This window comes from Doryrhamphus excisus, chromosome 18, assembly GCF_030265055.1.
Source record: "Doryrhamphus excisus isolate RoL2022-K1 chromosome 18, RoL_Dexc_1.0, whole genome shotgun sequence".
Taxonomy (NCBI): domain Eukaryota; kingdom Metazoa; phylum Chordata; class Actinopteri; order Syngnathiformes; family Syngnathidae; genus Doryrhamphus; species Doryrhamphus excisus.
In genome coordinates, this window is record NC_080483.1 from 2172242 (window position 1) to 2190471 (window position 18230).

General features: G+C 39.8%; 1 protein-coding gene across 3 annotated transcripts in view; it reads right to left on the reverse strand.

Moving 5' to 3' along the window:
• The window catches only part of usp49 (ubiquitin specific peptidase 49), a 19579-nt gene continuing 1349 nt past the window's right edge, over positions 1-18230 (reverse strand). Inside the window, exons 1-8 of one of the 3 annotated variants that reach the window (XR_009119995.1) lie at positions 17651-18100; positions 12748-12862; positions 9449-10884; positions 6935-7136; positions 6730-6838; positions 4188-4393; positions 3522-4111; positions 1-2782 (exon numbers count right to left, since the gene is read on the reverse strand). Coding sequence is in view for 2 of the 3 variants with exons in the window: in XM_058054197.1 (XP_057910180.1) it covers positions 4008-4111; positions 4188-4393; positions 6730-6838; positions 6935-7136; positions 9449-10819 (1992 nt within the window). In the remaining variant the exon portion in view is untranslated. Of the gene's footprint in view, positions 4112-4187; positions 4394-6729; positions 6839-6934; positions 7137-9448; positions 10885-12747; positions 12863-14995; positions 15118-17650; positions 18101-18230 lie in introns of those variants that run through there. The other 2 variants (XM_058054197.1, XM_058054195.1) reach the window with 2 other exon arrangements.

The window sequence follows — 18230 nt, forward strand, 5'->3', positions numbered from 1 at the left end:
TTGGAGACTTTGGCGGTTTATTTACTTTTTGCAAAAGCAGTGGGAACAATTGAATCCGATATATCCGAGGTTTACTGTACATGAGTACTACAAGACAAAGGTGATACAAATGTACCCGGTAAATGTCGTCCGATGCGTACAAGAGCAGCCCAAAAAAAAATGTTCTTTTGTCTTTTTAATAATTACCGTCAGGCAAACCCATATGACTACTACATTGATGACAAGGTATTCTCTTTTCAGTACACAACAGAAGCCACCTGACCTCTAAGCAGTAGGACATTCATGGTCATTAGATTGTTCCCACGTTGGACACAAAATGTCGACTCGTATCAAACACAAGTGTTTCTTCTAGCAAATTCTAAAGACCTCCATAAGAAACAGCAGTCGAGTAGAAAACAAACAAGAGTATTTCCTGATCTTGGTTTTCCTGTCGTAGGTAAAGATGTACAATATATTGCTTTCAGGTGCTAAACTTATTTAAAAAAAAGGTAACGGAAAATCGAAACATTCTTCGCCTCGTGTCTTGACGCGCCGGATGCAAAGAGCTGCCATCGAGGAACACAAAGACAATCACGACGACGCTTTGCAGGAGCTCCGTTGCTCTTCTTATTGAGTGGAGCTTTACTTTCATTCATTCATTCATTTTCTATCGCTTTTCCTCACGAGGGTCGCGGGGGTGCTGGAGCCTATCCCAGCTGTCTTCGGGCAAGAGGCGGGGTACACCCTGGACTGGTCGCCAGCCAATCACATATAGATAAACAACCACTCACACTCACATTCATACCTATGGACAATTTGGAGTCGCTAATTAACCTAGCATGTTTTTGGAATGTGGGAGGAAACCGGAGTACCCGGAGAAAACCCACGCATGCACGGGGAGAACATGCAAACTCCACACAGAGATGGCCGAGGGTGGAATCGAACTCGAGTCTCCGAGCTGTGAGGCCTGCATGCTAAAATGCCAAAATGTTGTGTTGCTGCTGGATGTTCACAGTATCCGAGTGATACTGTCGTGGGGGTGCTGGAGCCTATCCCAGCTGTCTTCGGGCAAGAGGCGGGGTACACCCTGGACTGGTGGCCAGCCAATCACAGGGCACACATAGACAAACAACCATTCACACTCACATTCATACCTATGGACAATTTGGAGTCGCTAATTAACCTAGCATGTTTTTTGGAATGTGGGAGGAAACCCGAGTACCCGGAGAAAACCCACGCATGCACGGGGAGAACATGCAAACTGGCAGAGGTTGGGGAAAGCCAAAAAGTTACCACTTCCACACAAAATAGGAGGAGATCTCATTCATTCATTCATTCATTTTCTACCACTTTTCCTCACGAGGGTCGCAGGGGGTGCTGGAGCCTATCCCAGGTGTCCTCATACACCCTGGACTGGTGGCCAGCCAATCACAGGTCACATATAGACAAACAACCATTCACACTCACATTCATACCTATGGACAATTTGGAGTCGCTAATTAACCTAGCATGTTTTTGGAATGTGTTAGTGTTCTTACAAAGAACACTAAACTCATCACACACCAACTTAACACTCAAAAGGTATAATTGTACCTTTTAACCTAGCATGTTTTTGGAATGTGGGAGGAAACCGGAGTACCTGGAGTACGAGGAGAACATGCAAACTCCACACAGAGATGGCCAAGGGTGGAATTGAACCCCGGTCTCCTAGCTGTGAGGTCTGCGCGCTAACCCCTAGACCACCGTGCCGCCGCTTTACTTTCCAGATGATGCAAATTATTAAACGATTAGCTCCTGCAAAATAAGGAAGTCGACAAAGAAGCTCCTGTCACTCGTCAATCAGGTGGTCTTTTTTTTTTTGTTTGATGGCAATCAAACACTCCATGACTACAAAAAGAAGTGAAAAAAACTTCACAGCAAGACAGAACGTGAAGACGAAGGGTGGGGGCATTTGACCGTGACGACTTAAAACGAAAAAAATGCCAAGAACCTGAAGGTCAAGCTTCTTCTATCCCCTGCAGTCTTCTTTCGAGTGAGCCACTCCAAACCGAGTACTTAAAGCTACAAAAACACACAACATGAAGTAATTGCGAGGGATAAAAGAAATCTCGGACTCCAGAATCAAATACACTACTTGGTGTTCAGCAGGCGGCACAGGATCCAACCTGCGCGCACAGTCTGCTGGTCCTTCACTTACGAGACTCCTGGAGTTAGCACTGCCAAGGTTGACACATCAGCTAAGTACACATTAGAGGATGTACTTTAGAGTAGTCAGTGTATAGCTTGTGTAGAGGTATAGCGCTATGCATGAAAGCTGCCGGTACTAGGGGAACCGCGGTTCATTGACAGGAAACATACATTCCAGGATAAAGAAGAAACTATTTTTCCTCCAAAGTTTGCAAGGCTCGACAAATCTCCCAAAAAAACATATTTGCACACAAACAGGAAGTCAGCCATTTTGGTTTGGACTGCCCATTTTGGTCCGAAATCAAAAACTCCTCCGAGACATTTTGAAGCGATGCGTCGTACACTACCTGAACTACACACAGTGGCAAAATAATATTGTTTTACCGACAGTCATGATTGAAGGATGCATGAAAGCTGCCGGCACTAGGGGAACCGCGGTTCTTTGACAGGAAACATAAACATTCATTCATTTTCGACCGTTTTTTCCTCACAAGGGTTGTGGGGAGAGGCGGGGTACACCCTGGACTGGTGGCCAGCCAATCACAGGGCACATATAGACAAACAACCATTCACACTCACATTCATACCTATGGACAATTTGGAGTCGCTAATTAACCTAGCATGTTTTTGGAATGTGGGAGGAAACCGGAGTACCCGGAGAAAACCCACGCATGCACGGGGAGAACATGCAAACTCCACACAGAGATGCCCAAGGGTGGAATCGAACTTGGGTCTCTTCGCTGTGAAGCCTGTGTGCTAACCACCCGTCCACTGTGCAGCCCTGGTTCAGTATATTTTTCATCAAAAATAGTAGTCATGCCAAAATGTTGTGTTGCCGCTGGATGTTCACAGTATCAGAGTGATAATGTTGTGGGGGTGCTGGAGCCTATCCCAGCTGTCTTAGTACGAGAGGCGGGGTACACCCTGGACTGGTGGCCAGCCAATCACAGGGCACATATAGACAAACAACCATTCACACTCACATTCATACCTATGGACAATTTGGAGTGGCTAATTAACCTAGCATGTTTTTTTTTGGAATGTGGGAGGAAACCGGAGTACCCGGAGAAAACCCACACATGCACGGGGAGAACATGCAAACTCCACACAGAGATGGCCGAGGGTGGAATCGAACCCTGGTCCTCCTAGCTGTGAGGGCTATGCGCTAACCACTCAACCGGCGTGCAGCCCTTTTTTTGTTATTATTATTATTTTTCATTTATTCATTCTTTTCGGTCGAGAGGCGGGGTACACCCTGGACTGGTGGCCAGCCAATCACAGAGCACATATAGACAAACAACCATTCACACTCACATTCATACAATACTATGGAAAATTTGGAGTCGCTAATTAACCTAGCGTGTTTTTGGAAAATGTGGGAGGAAACCGGAGTAAAACCCACGCATGCACGGGGAGAACATGCAAACTCGAGGGCGGAATCGAACCCTGGTCTCCTAGCTGTGAGGTCTGCACGCTAACCACTCGACCACCGTTCAACCCAATTGAGCACCTATGAGGAAGTCCTCAAGCAAAAGGGAAGGAAGCTGGAGGAGCGTTAGAGGAGCGTACGAGGACCGGCATCCAAGATCCAAGATCCAAGAGGATTAAGGCAGTGCTGGGTAACAATGGTGCTCACTGGGAATTGGACTCACTTGTGTGTTGGATAGTAAATTCTTTGATACAAGCTATACACAGACTACTTTAAAGCGCATCCAAGATGATTCAATGCTCTTGTCCCGTGAGAAGGTCAACCTTGGCAGAGGTCCTGCACTGGACTCGGTTATCTTTACGATGCAGCTGAGGGTCAGCAAGTCCAGGTTCACGTCACAGCGAGAGGCCCCCTAAGCAGACCTCTGCGTGTAGAAGAGAATGTACGCCTGAGTGTTGCACACTTCCTCCACGCTGCAAACCTTCATCTCGGAATCGTTGCAGTGGACCCAGAACCCTGCGGAGCACAACGAGAAGGTTTAGTCTCCAAGACCCGTGGAGGACCCGCGTTGAGGACCCCCCAGCGTGCTCACCTCCTTCTGTGTTGTAGCAGTATGCGGTGTAGTGCCCTGAGCCGAAACCTTTACCGTGATGCATGACCACGGCCGACAGGTCGTAGGTGTAGCCGCCTCTGTGGACGGCGTGACCCGAGCCCGTGCAGCAGTAGGGTTTGATATTCAGAACCTGGTCGAAGGCCACGTGGACGCCGATTTTCTCCCGATGGTTCCTCCCCGACCACCTGCGGTGGCAGATGAATCCGAGCACTTCAAAAATGGCGTCAAAGATGCAAGCAATCTGTCACCTGTCACCCAAGCATTTCCTGCTTCGGTCCCGCCTCCCTGTCCCTGTCCCTGTCCTGCGGGCCACATTTGGCCCGCGAGCCGTGTGTTTGAGACCCCTGGTCTTGAGACACATGCTAACTCGCAAACTAGAGAGCTAGCGACCTAAACGGTAGCCTTCAAGTTATTTCCTTTCAACTTAAATAGCCAAAAACTTACCACTTCCACACGGATAGGGAGGATAACTATTAACAGTTATTTAACCTTTAACATGAACATGAATCAAACGTAATCATTTTTTCTGGGTACATGATACCATACAGCATCCGTATCAAACTTGCGCGGGCTTGCCGCACTAACATTAAACTTTCATATCAAGGCGGGGGCCTCAAACTAGTGTCCTGCGGGCCACATTTGGCCCGCGGGCCACGTGTTTGAAACCCCTGGTCTTGAGACACATGCTAACTCGCAAACTAGAGAGCTAGCGACCTAAACGGTAGCCTTCAAGTTATTTCCTTTCAACTTAAATAGCCAAAAACTTACCACTTCCACACGGATAGGGAGGATAACTATTAACAGTTATTTAACCTTTAACATGAACATGAATCAAACGTAATAATTTTTTCTGGGTACATGATACCATACAGCATCCATATCAAACTTGCGCGGGCCGCACTAACATTAAACTTTCATATCGAGGCGGGGGCCTCAAACTAGTGTCATGCGGGCCACATTTGGCCCGCGGGCCACGTGTTTGAGACCCCTGGTCTTGAGACACATGCTAACTCGCAAACTAGAGCGCTCGCGACCTAAACGGTAGCCTTCAAGTTATTTCCTTTCAACTTAAATAGCCAAAAACGTACCACTTCCACACGGATAGGGAGGATAACTATTAACAGTTATTTAACCTTTAACATGAACATGAATCAAACGTAATAATTTTTTCTGGGTACATGATACCATACAGCATCCATATCAAACTTGCGCGGGCCGCACTAACATTAAACTTTCATATCAAGGCGGGGGCCTCAAACTAGTGTCCTGCGGGCCACATTTGGTTTGAGACCCCTGGTTTAGATCTTCAGAATCTGCACCTATTCAGCTGTATTTTTTTGGATTTCGTGCTTTCTGCGAAAACGGTCTGTTTTAATTTATTCCACCCACGGCCCGCCCACTCCGCTGTGGTTGGTCACAGTGCCAAGTGCTCAGGAGGACTTCCGGATAGCTGCCGAACCCGACTTTATAAGAGTTGATATAGACGACAATTTGTTATTTAAAAAATGTTGGTTTTCAACATACTGTTCATAAATCCGATCTGGAAACAGAGACTGGACAGTCTGTACAGTTTTTTGCGGGACCACCAAAAATATAAAACATGGGGAAATGGCTATTAGCAACTGCAGATTCTGTGAGCTTGTAATTTGCACACTCTATAATGCTACACAGACAACCGCTTTTGTCCCATGACTTACACAAAATAAACATTTAGGATATTGATAAATTACGACTTACTATAAGCGAAATCCGTTATATGCGTATACCAGAAAATGTCCGTTTTACGCATATATCGGTTTTAAATCCGGTATATGCGTAAATGGGATTTTATCCGTTATAAAAAGGCACTTCCTTGACTATGTTTCCAATGTACCTGGACGCGCAGGCAATCGGCGAATCGGGAGCGCCACGATGCGGCCATCCGATATATGCGAGGGAAATTTCATGGAAATGCATTGGAACGGGACTGGAGATTTTGTCCGAAATAGGCGAAATCCGTTATAAAAAATCCGATATATGCAATGAATTTTTATTGGAAATGCATTACAGAAAAATCGGTTCTTTTTTATCTGTGCGTTGTGAGCGAATTCCCGATATATCCGATATATCCGAGGTTTACTGTATATTTTGTAAATTGCTGTGATAGAATCCATCCTTTTGTTTTGATGCTTATTTTGCACTGAACAGGAAGTCATTGTGTCATTGTTTATATCCGAGTCCGATATATCCGAGGTTTACTGTATCTTTCCCGTACACCAGAAGATACACTTCCTGGGAGACTGCTAACAACGTAAACACAGAAGCAGAGCTCTGGCGAGGGAAGGGAGTGTATCTGGCCTACAGCCACGCCCATATAAGGAAGCCTGTGTGTGACATCACAAACCTCTTTTGGTGTTGAATTATGGTTAAAGGCCATTGAAAGCTACATGCATCTTTATAAATAACGAAAAAAAACGCAAAATCAAAAATCAAAAACGAGAAATCGGATGATATTAATAATAACGAAAACAAAACCACTTGCCTGAAGCGCTTGAGGTGCAGCCGTAGAACCTGAGGTAAGCGGTAGATCAGAAGCTGCTTATGGGCTTCTGAAAGAACTAAAGGCTTATGGGAGGTTTTCCGTCTTCTTTCTGCCAAAGCACACACAGCACAGCTGGTAAACGGTTACGTCAAAGCAACGCATGACAGGGGGATCCCATAGTCCGAGTCTGAACTCCTCTACTCACTGTTGCAGTGGTTGCAGGCATAAATCCTGCCTTCCAGCGATTCCGTCTCAGTAAACTTGGACAGCATTTCGGTGAGGGTGCAGCTGCGCTGGTACGCCGTGGAGCCTTTGTTTATGCTGTGGTAGCGCTCGGGAAACTCCAGAGACAAGTCCCAGAATGGCTCAACTGTGTTTGACTTGTGCTTGCAGGACAGACACGTCACCTAGACGTGGAAAAAAAGTGGTTTAGAAACATTTATTTTCATATTTAACTTCCCCTCGTTCCCCTTCGGTTTGTTTAGGAGGTATACCTACATAATGCATAATGCTCATATCGAGTACTTTGGTACAAAAAAATAAAAAAAAAATAAAAAATTCTTAAAAACTAAACAAAAATTAATAAAAATTAATAAAATAAATTTAGAAATAAAATAAATTTGCTAAATACAAGGATGAAGAGTCTTGAACCAGTCATGATGTGCTATATATATCACTATATTGACACTTACTATGGTACCCATTATGGCATTGGATGCTCATATCACCTCGTGCTTTGGTACAAAACAAAAAATAAAAAAATTTTTAAAAAATTTTAAAAACTAAAAAAAAATTAATAACAATTAATTAAATAATTTTATAAATAAAATAAATTTGCTAAATACAAGGATGAAGAGTCTTGAACCAGTCATGATGTGCTATATATATCACTATATTGACACTTACTATGGTACCCATTATAGCATTGGATGCTCATATCACCTCGTGCTTTGGTACAAAACAAAAAATAAAAAAAAATTTAAAAAAATTTAAAAACTAAAAAAAAATTAATAACAATTAATTAAATAATTTTATAAATAAAATAAATTTGCTAAATACAAGGATGAAGAGTCTTGAACCAGTCATGATGTGCTATATATATATCACTATATTGACACTTACTATGGTACCCATTATAGCATTGGATGCTCATATCACCTCGTGCTTTGGTACAAAACAAAAAATAAAAAATTTTTAAAAAAATGTTAAAAACTAAAAAAAAATTAATAACAATTAATTAAATAATTTTATAAATAAAATAAATTTGCTAAATACAAGGATGAAGAGTCTTGAACCAGTCATGATGTGCTATATATATCACTATATTGACACTTACTATGGTACCCATTATGGCATTGGATGCTCATATCACCTTGTGCTTTGGTACAAGACAAAAAATAAAAAAAAATAAAAAAAATGTTTAAAAACTTAAATTTTTTTTAATAACAATTAATTAAATAATTTTATAAATAAAATAAATTTGCTAAATCCAAGGATGAAGAGTCTTGAACCAGTCATGATGTGCTATATATATCACTATATTGACACTTACTATGGTACCCATTATGGCATTGGATGCTCATATCACCTCGTGCTTTGGTACGAGGTACATTATAAAAAACAAAACAAAAAAAAACCTTAAACTGTATTATGGAAAGCAGGAAGTGAACAAATGTACCGCCTTTCCTCACATTAAATGATACCATGCCCCGATAAATTGTAAGATCGCATGGTTATTATTTTTTATATTGTGGAAAAATTCAGCAAAAATATATATTTAATACTTTTATAGAAGAAATTCATTAAAAGAGACTGTCACCCCAAATAGATGCCTCTTACTCTCTGCAGTTGAGTAACATCCCCAGCCAGTAAATATGCTAATTACGTTGCACGGCTTTTTGTGTAAATTCCAGCAAAACTATGGTACCCATTATGTCATTGGATGGTCATATGACCTTAAACTGTATTATGGAAAGCAGGAAGTGAACAAATGTAACAGTTAGTGATTGTAAAAGTACCAGATGGAGGGGTAGGATTTAATAAGCTTTGCTTCTTCCTACTCCTTTCGGACATGTGGAACTGGGAACTGATTATGGGATGCACTCAATTGGAATCTGATGCATGTTGAAATGAAATTAAACCAATAAAAAAATATGATAATAAAAATAAAAAATTAAAAACCACATAAAAAATTAAATAAAAAAACTTAAATTATATGTATAATTATATGTTTAAATACAATTAAACCATTAAAAAAAAACACATTAAAAAAACTTAAATTATATTAGGAAAGCAGGAAGTGAACAAATGTAACAGTTACTGATTGTAAAAGTACCAGATGGAGGGGTAGGATTTAATAAGCTTTGCTTCTTCCGACTCCTTTTGGACATGTGGAACTGGGAACTGATTATGGGATGCACTCAATTGGAATCTGATGCATGTTCAAATGAAATTAAACCATTACCATAATTTAGTACCAATGTTGTAATAGTGGTAAGGCATCAGTGATGACTTTTAAGAGTCCACTCATGACCACTCATGATACTTTAAATCCAGCTACTGACTTTTTGTGGCGTTAATAAAAAATAAAAAAAAATGATAGGAGGTTGCCTACAGCCACAGTTGTTAATACAAGGCTAATTGGAGACTTTGGTGGTTATTTGCTTTTGCAGGCAACACACCTGAGGAAGGGACGAGGGGGCTGACGCCCAATACTGACCTGGCTGAGTAGCTGCCCGTGAAAGATGGTGTTCAAAACCTTGAGCACCTGCTTGGAGAGCTTCCTCTTGGTGATGGGGATGACTATCCTGCGCTTGGAGCCCTCCGTGTCCAGCTCCTGCTGCACCTTGTCCAGCAGCTCGCACAGGAACTCCTGGGCGTCCTGCTGGTCGTAACCGCGGAACGCCGGGATGAGGTTCCACACGGAGTGCAGCATGGCAAAGGGGGACACCAGAGACCAGCGGCCCGACCACATGACCCTGAAAAGCGTATGCAACTCGTGGCACAGTGACATCTGCTGGCGGGTGGAGCAGCGCGTCTCCTTGGGCTGCACCAACTCGGCAGCCGGAGGCGGAGGCGGTGCGGTCTCCTTTTTGCCCACCGGAGTTGAGGTTAGCTCCGCGTTAGCGCTGCTGATCACGCTTCCCGAGACCGCCTTCATCCCCTGCGAGTGGTTGGTCTTGGCGAGCAGCTCCTCGGTCTCGCACAGGTCCAAAGTGAGAAAACACTCCCTGAATTTCTGCAGGTGACTGAGCACCTGCAAGATGGAGTTCATGTAGCACGTGTTCCCCAGGTTGCGCAGACCCGTGACGCCCGGAGCGTGACGGCGGCGAGCCGCAGAGTGGGCCGAGTAGTACCGCCTCAGTTTAGCAGCTCTGCCGTTGGGAGGGGGCTTCCTGGACAAGGCGAGGAGGGAAGGCTTCTTAGGAGGCGGGGGAGGTAGGCGTTCCGGAGGGTCGCGGAACTTGCAAGGAATGAGCGCGATGGTCGAACGTGGCGCCTGAGTGAGAAGCCTTGCGCTCTTCCTGGGTGGGGCGCTGCCCAACTCTTCCATGAGTCTCCTTTTCACCTCCTTCTTTTGTCTCCTCGCCTCCTCCAGCTTCTCTTTGCGCTCGTTCTGGAGCTGCCGATATTTGCTCGTCCACCTCTGAAGCATCTTCGCAAGGAGCGTCTTCCTCCTGTGACGCAAGGCGAGCTGCATCGGAGGCTGCGGTGCGCTTTCCCCGAAACGGTGGCTACACGCCCCCCAAGCCGAGGACCGCAGCGAGCGCCTACCGGTGCTCCGAACAGTGGACAGAGCCCCCCGGAGGAGCTTGAGGTCCCCCTCCGCGTTGTCGTTGAGTACGTAGTCCCCGCAGGCGAAGCAGAAGACGTCCAGCTCGCGCACCTCCATGGCCAGCGGGTGGTGGGACTCGTGGAAGTGTTTGAGCGAGTGCTCCTCCATGAAACGTCCGCAGGCCACGTGGGAGCACTTGAGGCAGGCCCACACCGAGTCGGTGGTGCTGCAGTCCACGCAGTGCCATTTCTGCGGATTGAGGATGGAGTGGTCGTGGCCCAGGCGAAGGCGCACCACGTGCTTACAGCGATCCATCTCTCCACATGCACATGTGCCCTCAGTGGTGGGACGCGCGTCCTCCAGCCGGGCAGCGAGTCATTCTGGGGGTGGGAACCAAAGAATGACATCATCATTATAATTATACCTTATTATACCTTTTGAGTGTTAAGTTGGTGTGTGATGAGTTTAGTGTTCTTTGTAAGAACACTAACACATTCCAAAAACATGCTAGGTTAATTAGCCACTCCAAATTGTCCATAGGTATGAATGTGAGTGTGAATGGTTGTTTGTCTATATGTGACCCAAGTTCGATTCCACCCTCGGCCATCTCTGTGTGGAGTTTGCATGTTCTCCCCGTGCATGCGTGGGTTTTCTCCGGGTACTCCGGTTTCCTCCCACATTCCAAAAACATGCTAGGTTAATTAGCCACTCCAAATTGTCCATAGGTATGAATGTGAGTGTGAATGGTTGTTTGTCTGTATACGTGCCCTGTGATTGGCTGGCAACCAGTCCAGGGTGTACCCCGCCTCTCCCCCGAAGACAGCTGGGATAGGCTCCAGCACCCCCACGACAGTATCACTCGGATACTGTGAACATCCAGCAGCAACACAACATTTTGGCATGACTACTATTTTGATACTGAACCAGGGCTGCACAGTGGACGGGTGGTTAGCACACAGGCTTCACAGCTAGGAGACCCAAGTTCAATTCCACCCTCGGGCATCTCTGTGTGGAGGTTTACTGTATGTTCAATATTGTAGTATGCAGTAATCCTATGCAATTTTGCGCTATAAAGTATATGAATGAATAAATCATGCTGTGTTGTGGTTGAATATGGCCAATTATTAATCCAAAAATATGCACCTTTGAGTAAATGTTACATATTTTCTATCATAAACATTGCTAAAGGAAGTAAAATATTAATATAAGGCTTTTAGATGTCACACAGACATATTGATATGTAGCATTCGACACTGGCCACTAGGTGTCACTAATGTTACTGTAGTGTTGGGTGAGACACACAAGACTTTATCACCGGAACCACATGCTTTTTATTGCAGATTTGAACCCCCAACTGACTTCCTGTGCGCCTCCCACTCAGCTAACCTAGCGCCGGAACACAGTTAATTATAGTATAATATTATATATATTATATTATATAATAATAAATAATAACACTACTAATAAAATAAATAATACTATTTGTGAAATAAATAATAACGCTATTAATAAAATAAATAATACTATTTGTGACATAAATAATAACGCTATTAATAAAATAAATAATACTATTTGTGAAATAAATAATAACACTAGTAATAAAATAAATAATACTATTTGTGAAATAAATAATAACACTTAATAAAATAAATACTATTTGTGAAATAAATAATAACGCTATTAATAAAATAAATAATACTATTTGTGAAATAAATAATAACGCTATTAATAAAATAAATAATACTATTTGTGAAATGAATAACAACGCTAATAATAAAATAAATAATACTATTTGTGAAATAAATAATAACGCTATTAATAAAATAAATAATACTATTTGTGACAAAAAACACTATTAATAAAATAAATACTATTTGTGAAATAAATAATAACGCTATTAATAAAATAAATAATACTATTTGTGAAATAAATAATAACGCTATTAATAAAATAAATAACACTATTTGTGAAATAAATAACGCTATTAATAAAATAAATAACACTATTTGTGAAAGAAATAATAACGCTATTAATAAAATAAATAACACTATTTGTGAAATAAATAATAACGCTATTAATAAAATAAATAACACTATTTGTGAAATAAATAATAACACTATTAATAAAATAAATAACACTATTTGTGAAATAAATAATAACACTATTAGTAAAATAGTGTCCGGGCCGTAGTTTGGGGACCCCCGAGTTAAAACATTAGAGAGAAGAGAAGGAAAGATGCTTACTGTACAAATTGTTGTCTTGATGAGAGTTCTGATAAAACATCCCTAGGTGCGGTGAGAACAGCAACGGTTGGCGTTGTCGGCCATATTCCCTATCATCAGCATCGACTGGAACATTCTAGCAAACATGAAAGTGGGGAAAAAAAATCAGTTATAGTTGAAATATATCAAATTTACAGTTCTGAGTTAAAAGCCTGGGAAGCGTTCTAGCTCAGGGGTGGGCAAACTACGGCCCGGGGGCCACATGTGGCCCACTAAGCGTTTGAATCCGGCCCGCCAGTTGCTTTCTAACTTTTAACATACATGCTGGCAACATGACTTGCAAGTCGGATGTCTTCTTCAGTAAAAAAAATAAAATAAAAATAATAAAAAATAATTTTTAATGTAAAATTCAAGTTTGATGTGGTTTGATGTTTAAAGTGCTCTGGAAAAAAGGGATATATGGAACATATTTAAAACATATAGCTAATAATCTGACACGTTTACAGATAGAATTATACAAATAAGTACATAAATAAAATAAATAAATGTATAAAAATATAATAATTGATACATAATGTAATTAATAATAATAATAATATAATTATAATATATATAATAAATTATATATATATAATATGTATATTAAATATAATATATAATATAATAAATAAATAAAATTAGACAAATAATTCTAGGTGGACTGTTATACAAATATATACAAATAATATATACAAATAAGTAAATAAATTAAATAAATAAATAATAAAAATGTAAAAATATAATATCATATATTATATATAATATATATAATAATACAATTAATATATATATAATATTCATTCATTCATTCATTCATTTTCTACCGCTTATTCCTCACGAGGGTCGCGGGGGGTGCTGGAGCCTATCCCAGCTGTCTTCGGGCGTAAGGCGGGGTACACCCTGGACTGGTGGCCAGCCAATCACAGGGCACATATAGACAAACATATATATAATATAATTAATCAAAATATATAATAAATAAATAAAATTTGACAAATAATTTAAGGTGGACTGTTATACAAATACAAATATATACAAATAAGTAAATAAAATAAATAAATAAATAGATAATAAAAATGTAAAAATATAATATCATATATTAAATATAATATATATATAATAATTCAATTAATATATATATAATATAATTAATCAAAATATATAATAAATAAATAAAATTAGACAAATAATTCAAGGTGGACTGTTATACAAATACAAATATACACAAATAATATAAACAAATAAGTAAATAAAATAAATAAATTAATAAAAATTTAAAAATATAATATCATATATTAAATATAATATATATAATAATACAATTAATATATATAATATAAATAATCAAAATATATAATAAATAAATAAAATTAGACAAATAATTCAAGGTGGACTGTTATACAAATACAAATATATACAAATAATATATACAAATAAGTAAATAAAATAAATAAATAAAAATGTAAAAATATAATATCATATATTAAATATAATATATATAATATAATTAATCTAAATATATAATAAATAAATCAAATTAGACAAATAATTCAAGGTGGACTGTTATACAAATACAAATATATACAAATATATACAAATAAGTTAATAAAATAAATAAATAAATAATAAAAATGTAAAAATATATCATATATTAAATATAATATATATAATAATACAATTAATATATATATATATATATATATATATATATATATATATATATATATATATATATATATATATATATATATATATATATATATATATATATATATATATATATATATAATCAAAATATATAATAAATAAATAAAATTAGACAAATAATTTAAGGTGGACTGTTATACAAATACAAATATATACAAATAATATATACAAATAAGTAAATAAAATAAATAAATAAAAAAATGTAAAAATATAATATCATATATTAAATATAATATATATAATAATACAATTAATATATATATATATAATATAATTAATCAAAATATATAATAAATAAATAAAATTAGACAAATAATTTAAGGTGGACTGTTAGAATTATAAGCGTAAAATAATGTGTGTGTTATAAAAAAATATATTCTGGCCCCCCCGCACAGTTTTGTTAACTCAGTGCGGCCCACGAGTCCAAAAGTTTGCCCACCCCTGTTCTAGCTGGTCCTGCTGTCGAATACATGCCACGCTTCCCGTCTTAGGCGTGTGTGTGTGTGTGTGTGTGTGTGTTCACCAGGAATCTGGCGTTTAATCCACGAGCCTTGAGCAGGATTTGTACAAACGACTTGGAACTCATGCGGCTTTATATGATGTGGCAACTTCCAGGCTTCGGTTCACATTAGCGGAGACGCTCGTCTGTCAAAAACAACTTTTAAAACCGAAAAAAAGCATATACTGATTAAAAAAAAAAGTACATTTATTACCAGCAATTGCCGAGATATGGATAAAGAGGTAGTATTACATAAGCTCAGCTTCTTGCTGCTGCTTTTTTGAATTGTGTACACTTGAAATTTTGTTATTTTTCTTGCATTTTGAAATAACATTTACACATATAATGTCGTTTAAAACACCCAATATTATTATTTCCATGGAACTTGCATACAAATAATTTTGATAACCTGGTATTAATGTTAACGAATGCCCATATAAAAGTAAATAGCATTCTTTGGTATTACAGTAAACCTCGGATATATCGGATTCAATTGTTCCCACTGGTTTTGTCCGATATAAGCGAAATCCGTTATATGCGTATACCGGAAAATGTCCGTTTTACGCATATATGGGATTTATATCCGGTTTATGCGTGAATTCGGATTTTATGCGTTATAAAAAGGCACTTCCTTGACTATGTTTCCAATGTACCTGGACGCGCAGGCAACGCTGCAAACGCTGCAAATGACGTCGTATAGCGGCCTGTCACGATTCGGCAAATCGGGAGCGCCACGATGCGGCCATCCGATATATGCGAGGGAAATTTCATGGAAATGCATTGGAACGGGACTGGAGATTTTGTCCGAAATAGGCGAAATCCGTTATAAAAAATCCGATATATGCAATGAATTTTTATTGGAAATGCATTACAGAAAAATCGCTTCTTTTTTATCTGTGCGTTGTGAGCGAATTTCCGATATATCCGAGTCCGATATATCCGAGGTTTACTGTATATTTTGTAAATTGCTGTGATAGAATCCATCCTTTTGTTTTGATGCTTATTTTGCACTGAACAGGAAGTCATTGTGTCATTGTTTAATGTCGTGTAAGTTATGTTTTTGGCGACATAAACTGACCCATTTGGGTTTGAGATTTTAACGTCGACAAATGCCGGAACTTTAACATGTTGGACTGGAAGTTGCTGAGCTGGTCAACATAAACGGGTTCCACTGTATCCCTTTTTTTTGGTATTGTGCAATTCCTGATCACTGGTTTTGTCCGATATAAGCGAAATCCGTTATATGCGTATACCGGAAAATGGCCGTTTTACGCATAAATGGGATTTTATCGGAATCGGGAGCGCCACGATGCGGCCATCCGATATATGCGAGGGAAATTTCATGGAAATGCATTGGAACGGGACTGGAGATTTTGTCCGAAATAGGCGAAATCCGTTATAAAAAATCTGATTTCTAATTGGAAATGCATTACAGAAAAATCGGTTCTTTTTTTATCTGTCCGTTGTGACCAAATTTCCGATATATCCGAGGTTTACTGTATAATGTCGTTTAAAACACCCAATATTATTATTTCCATGGAACTTGCATCCAAATAATTTTGATAACCTGGTATTAATGTTAACGAATACCCATGTAAAAGTAAATAGCATTATTTAGCATTAGTATTTACAGCAAATAACTGAACAATACTGAATTGCACAAACATGTGATGATACTGCGTGTAACTTTGATAAGCCTCATCATAAATAAATCAAAGTTTGCGCAATTCTGTATTGCAATCTTGACACTTTTGCTGCAAAATTAGGTAGAAAACCACTTGATGCACCACAGTTTGGAACCCTGTTGCACAAAAGATGCGTGAAACATCTTTGTGGGGGGGTTGCTTTCAGAAACAATCACACTTTATATCTGTTTGAGATAAAAAAAAAAAGCCAAATATTCAATAGAACCATAACCATGTTACAAGCTAATTTCCATGCAAACCGTATAAAAACACTTGTATATGTAATTAAAATTGTTGTTTTTTTATATGTAATTAAAATTGTTGTTTTTTTTATTTATAGTGACAACAAATAACCGTTTAAAATAAAGCTGATAAAAATAAACCACTGATAAAGTGACCTTTTCGCACCATGGCGATAGTGAAATCATGGTTTATGTTGTTAGCATGTCTGTGTTATAGCGTCTAATTAACTACACTGCTGTTGTTAATCCTCCATCTAGTCCGGTTTCCACACGCCATGTTGGGCTACCTCACCGTCTCCGGCTCGGCGTCGAGGCAGAACAAAGAGGCGAGAAGAGAGCCGCTCGCCGGGAACTTTGTGAAGACACTGCGACCACCAAGTTAGCTCCCGTTGCTTTTATGCTAGCGCGACAGAACCGCGGCTTCCGTGAATGGCTAGCGGAGCCGCGCCATCTGCTTTGGCCCCGCCGACGAGGAGGGCACTTCGTCGGGGCGCTCGTGGCGGCAGAGTCGCCGGTGTGTTGCTAACATGGAAGTGTAGCTTATGTTGCTCCATTGGTGGGTTTTAATTGAAGTTGACCTAGCTGCTGTTGTCGGTCGCAGACGGTGTGACTACAGCTTATTAGCTACCGCGCGGCGCCCGCTAATCTTGTACAAACTCCCCGCTGACATCCACGACGGAGAGCCCGCTAATAGGGGCTTTGTTTGCTAGCATAAACATTGCGAGCATTGCGATAAAGGAAGATAACGTTACCATCGCCACAACGCATCCATGCCGCACACAAGAAGGGGGAAAGCTGCTTGTTGTCCTCCTCACTCCGGGATTGAACAACCCAACTCCTCAAATGCGAGCCCGGACCCTGCTGCTCTCATTGGATCGAGTCTGAGCGACAGCCGGCCTCCCATTGGCCGAGTGGCGGAACAACAGGCAGCCAGGATGGACCCGCCGTCCGTCCACCCACCCACCGAGGCCACATGGAACAATAACCCAGCATCGGAGCTCAAAGACGGGCTCGGAGGAGGAGTTGACCTCGTTGTCACTACCGTGGTTGGGGTTCGTGGAAAGACTTTAAAAAATTCTCTCCATTCAAATCGAGGGTCTAAGATTTAAATAAAAAAGACCATTATTTTGTTTAGTTTCATGTTTCAGATCTGACTTTTTAAAATAAATAATCCAAAAGTGGACCAAACGCCACCAGTGACAATCCAACCACTGTTAAAGCAGCATTAAAACGCGTTAACTAGTTAGTTGCCCCCCTCTAAATAATTAGATATTTTTTATAGATTTTTTTTTCTCTGACAAATTTCATATAATAGGACAAAAGCAGGCTAAT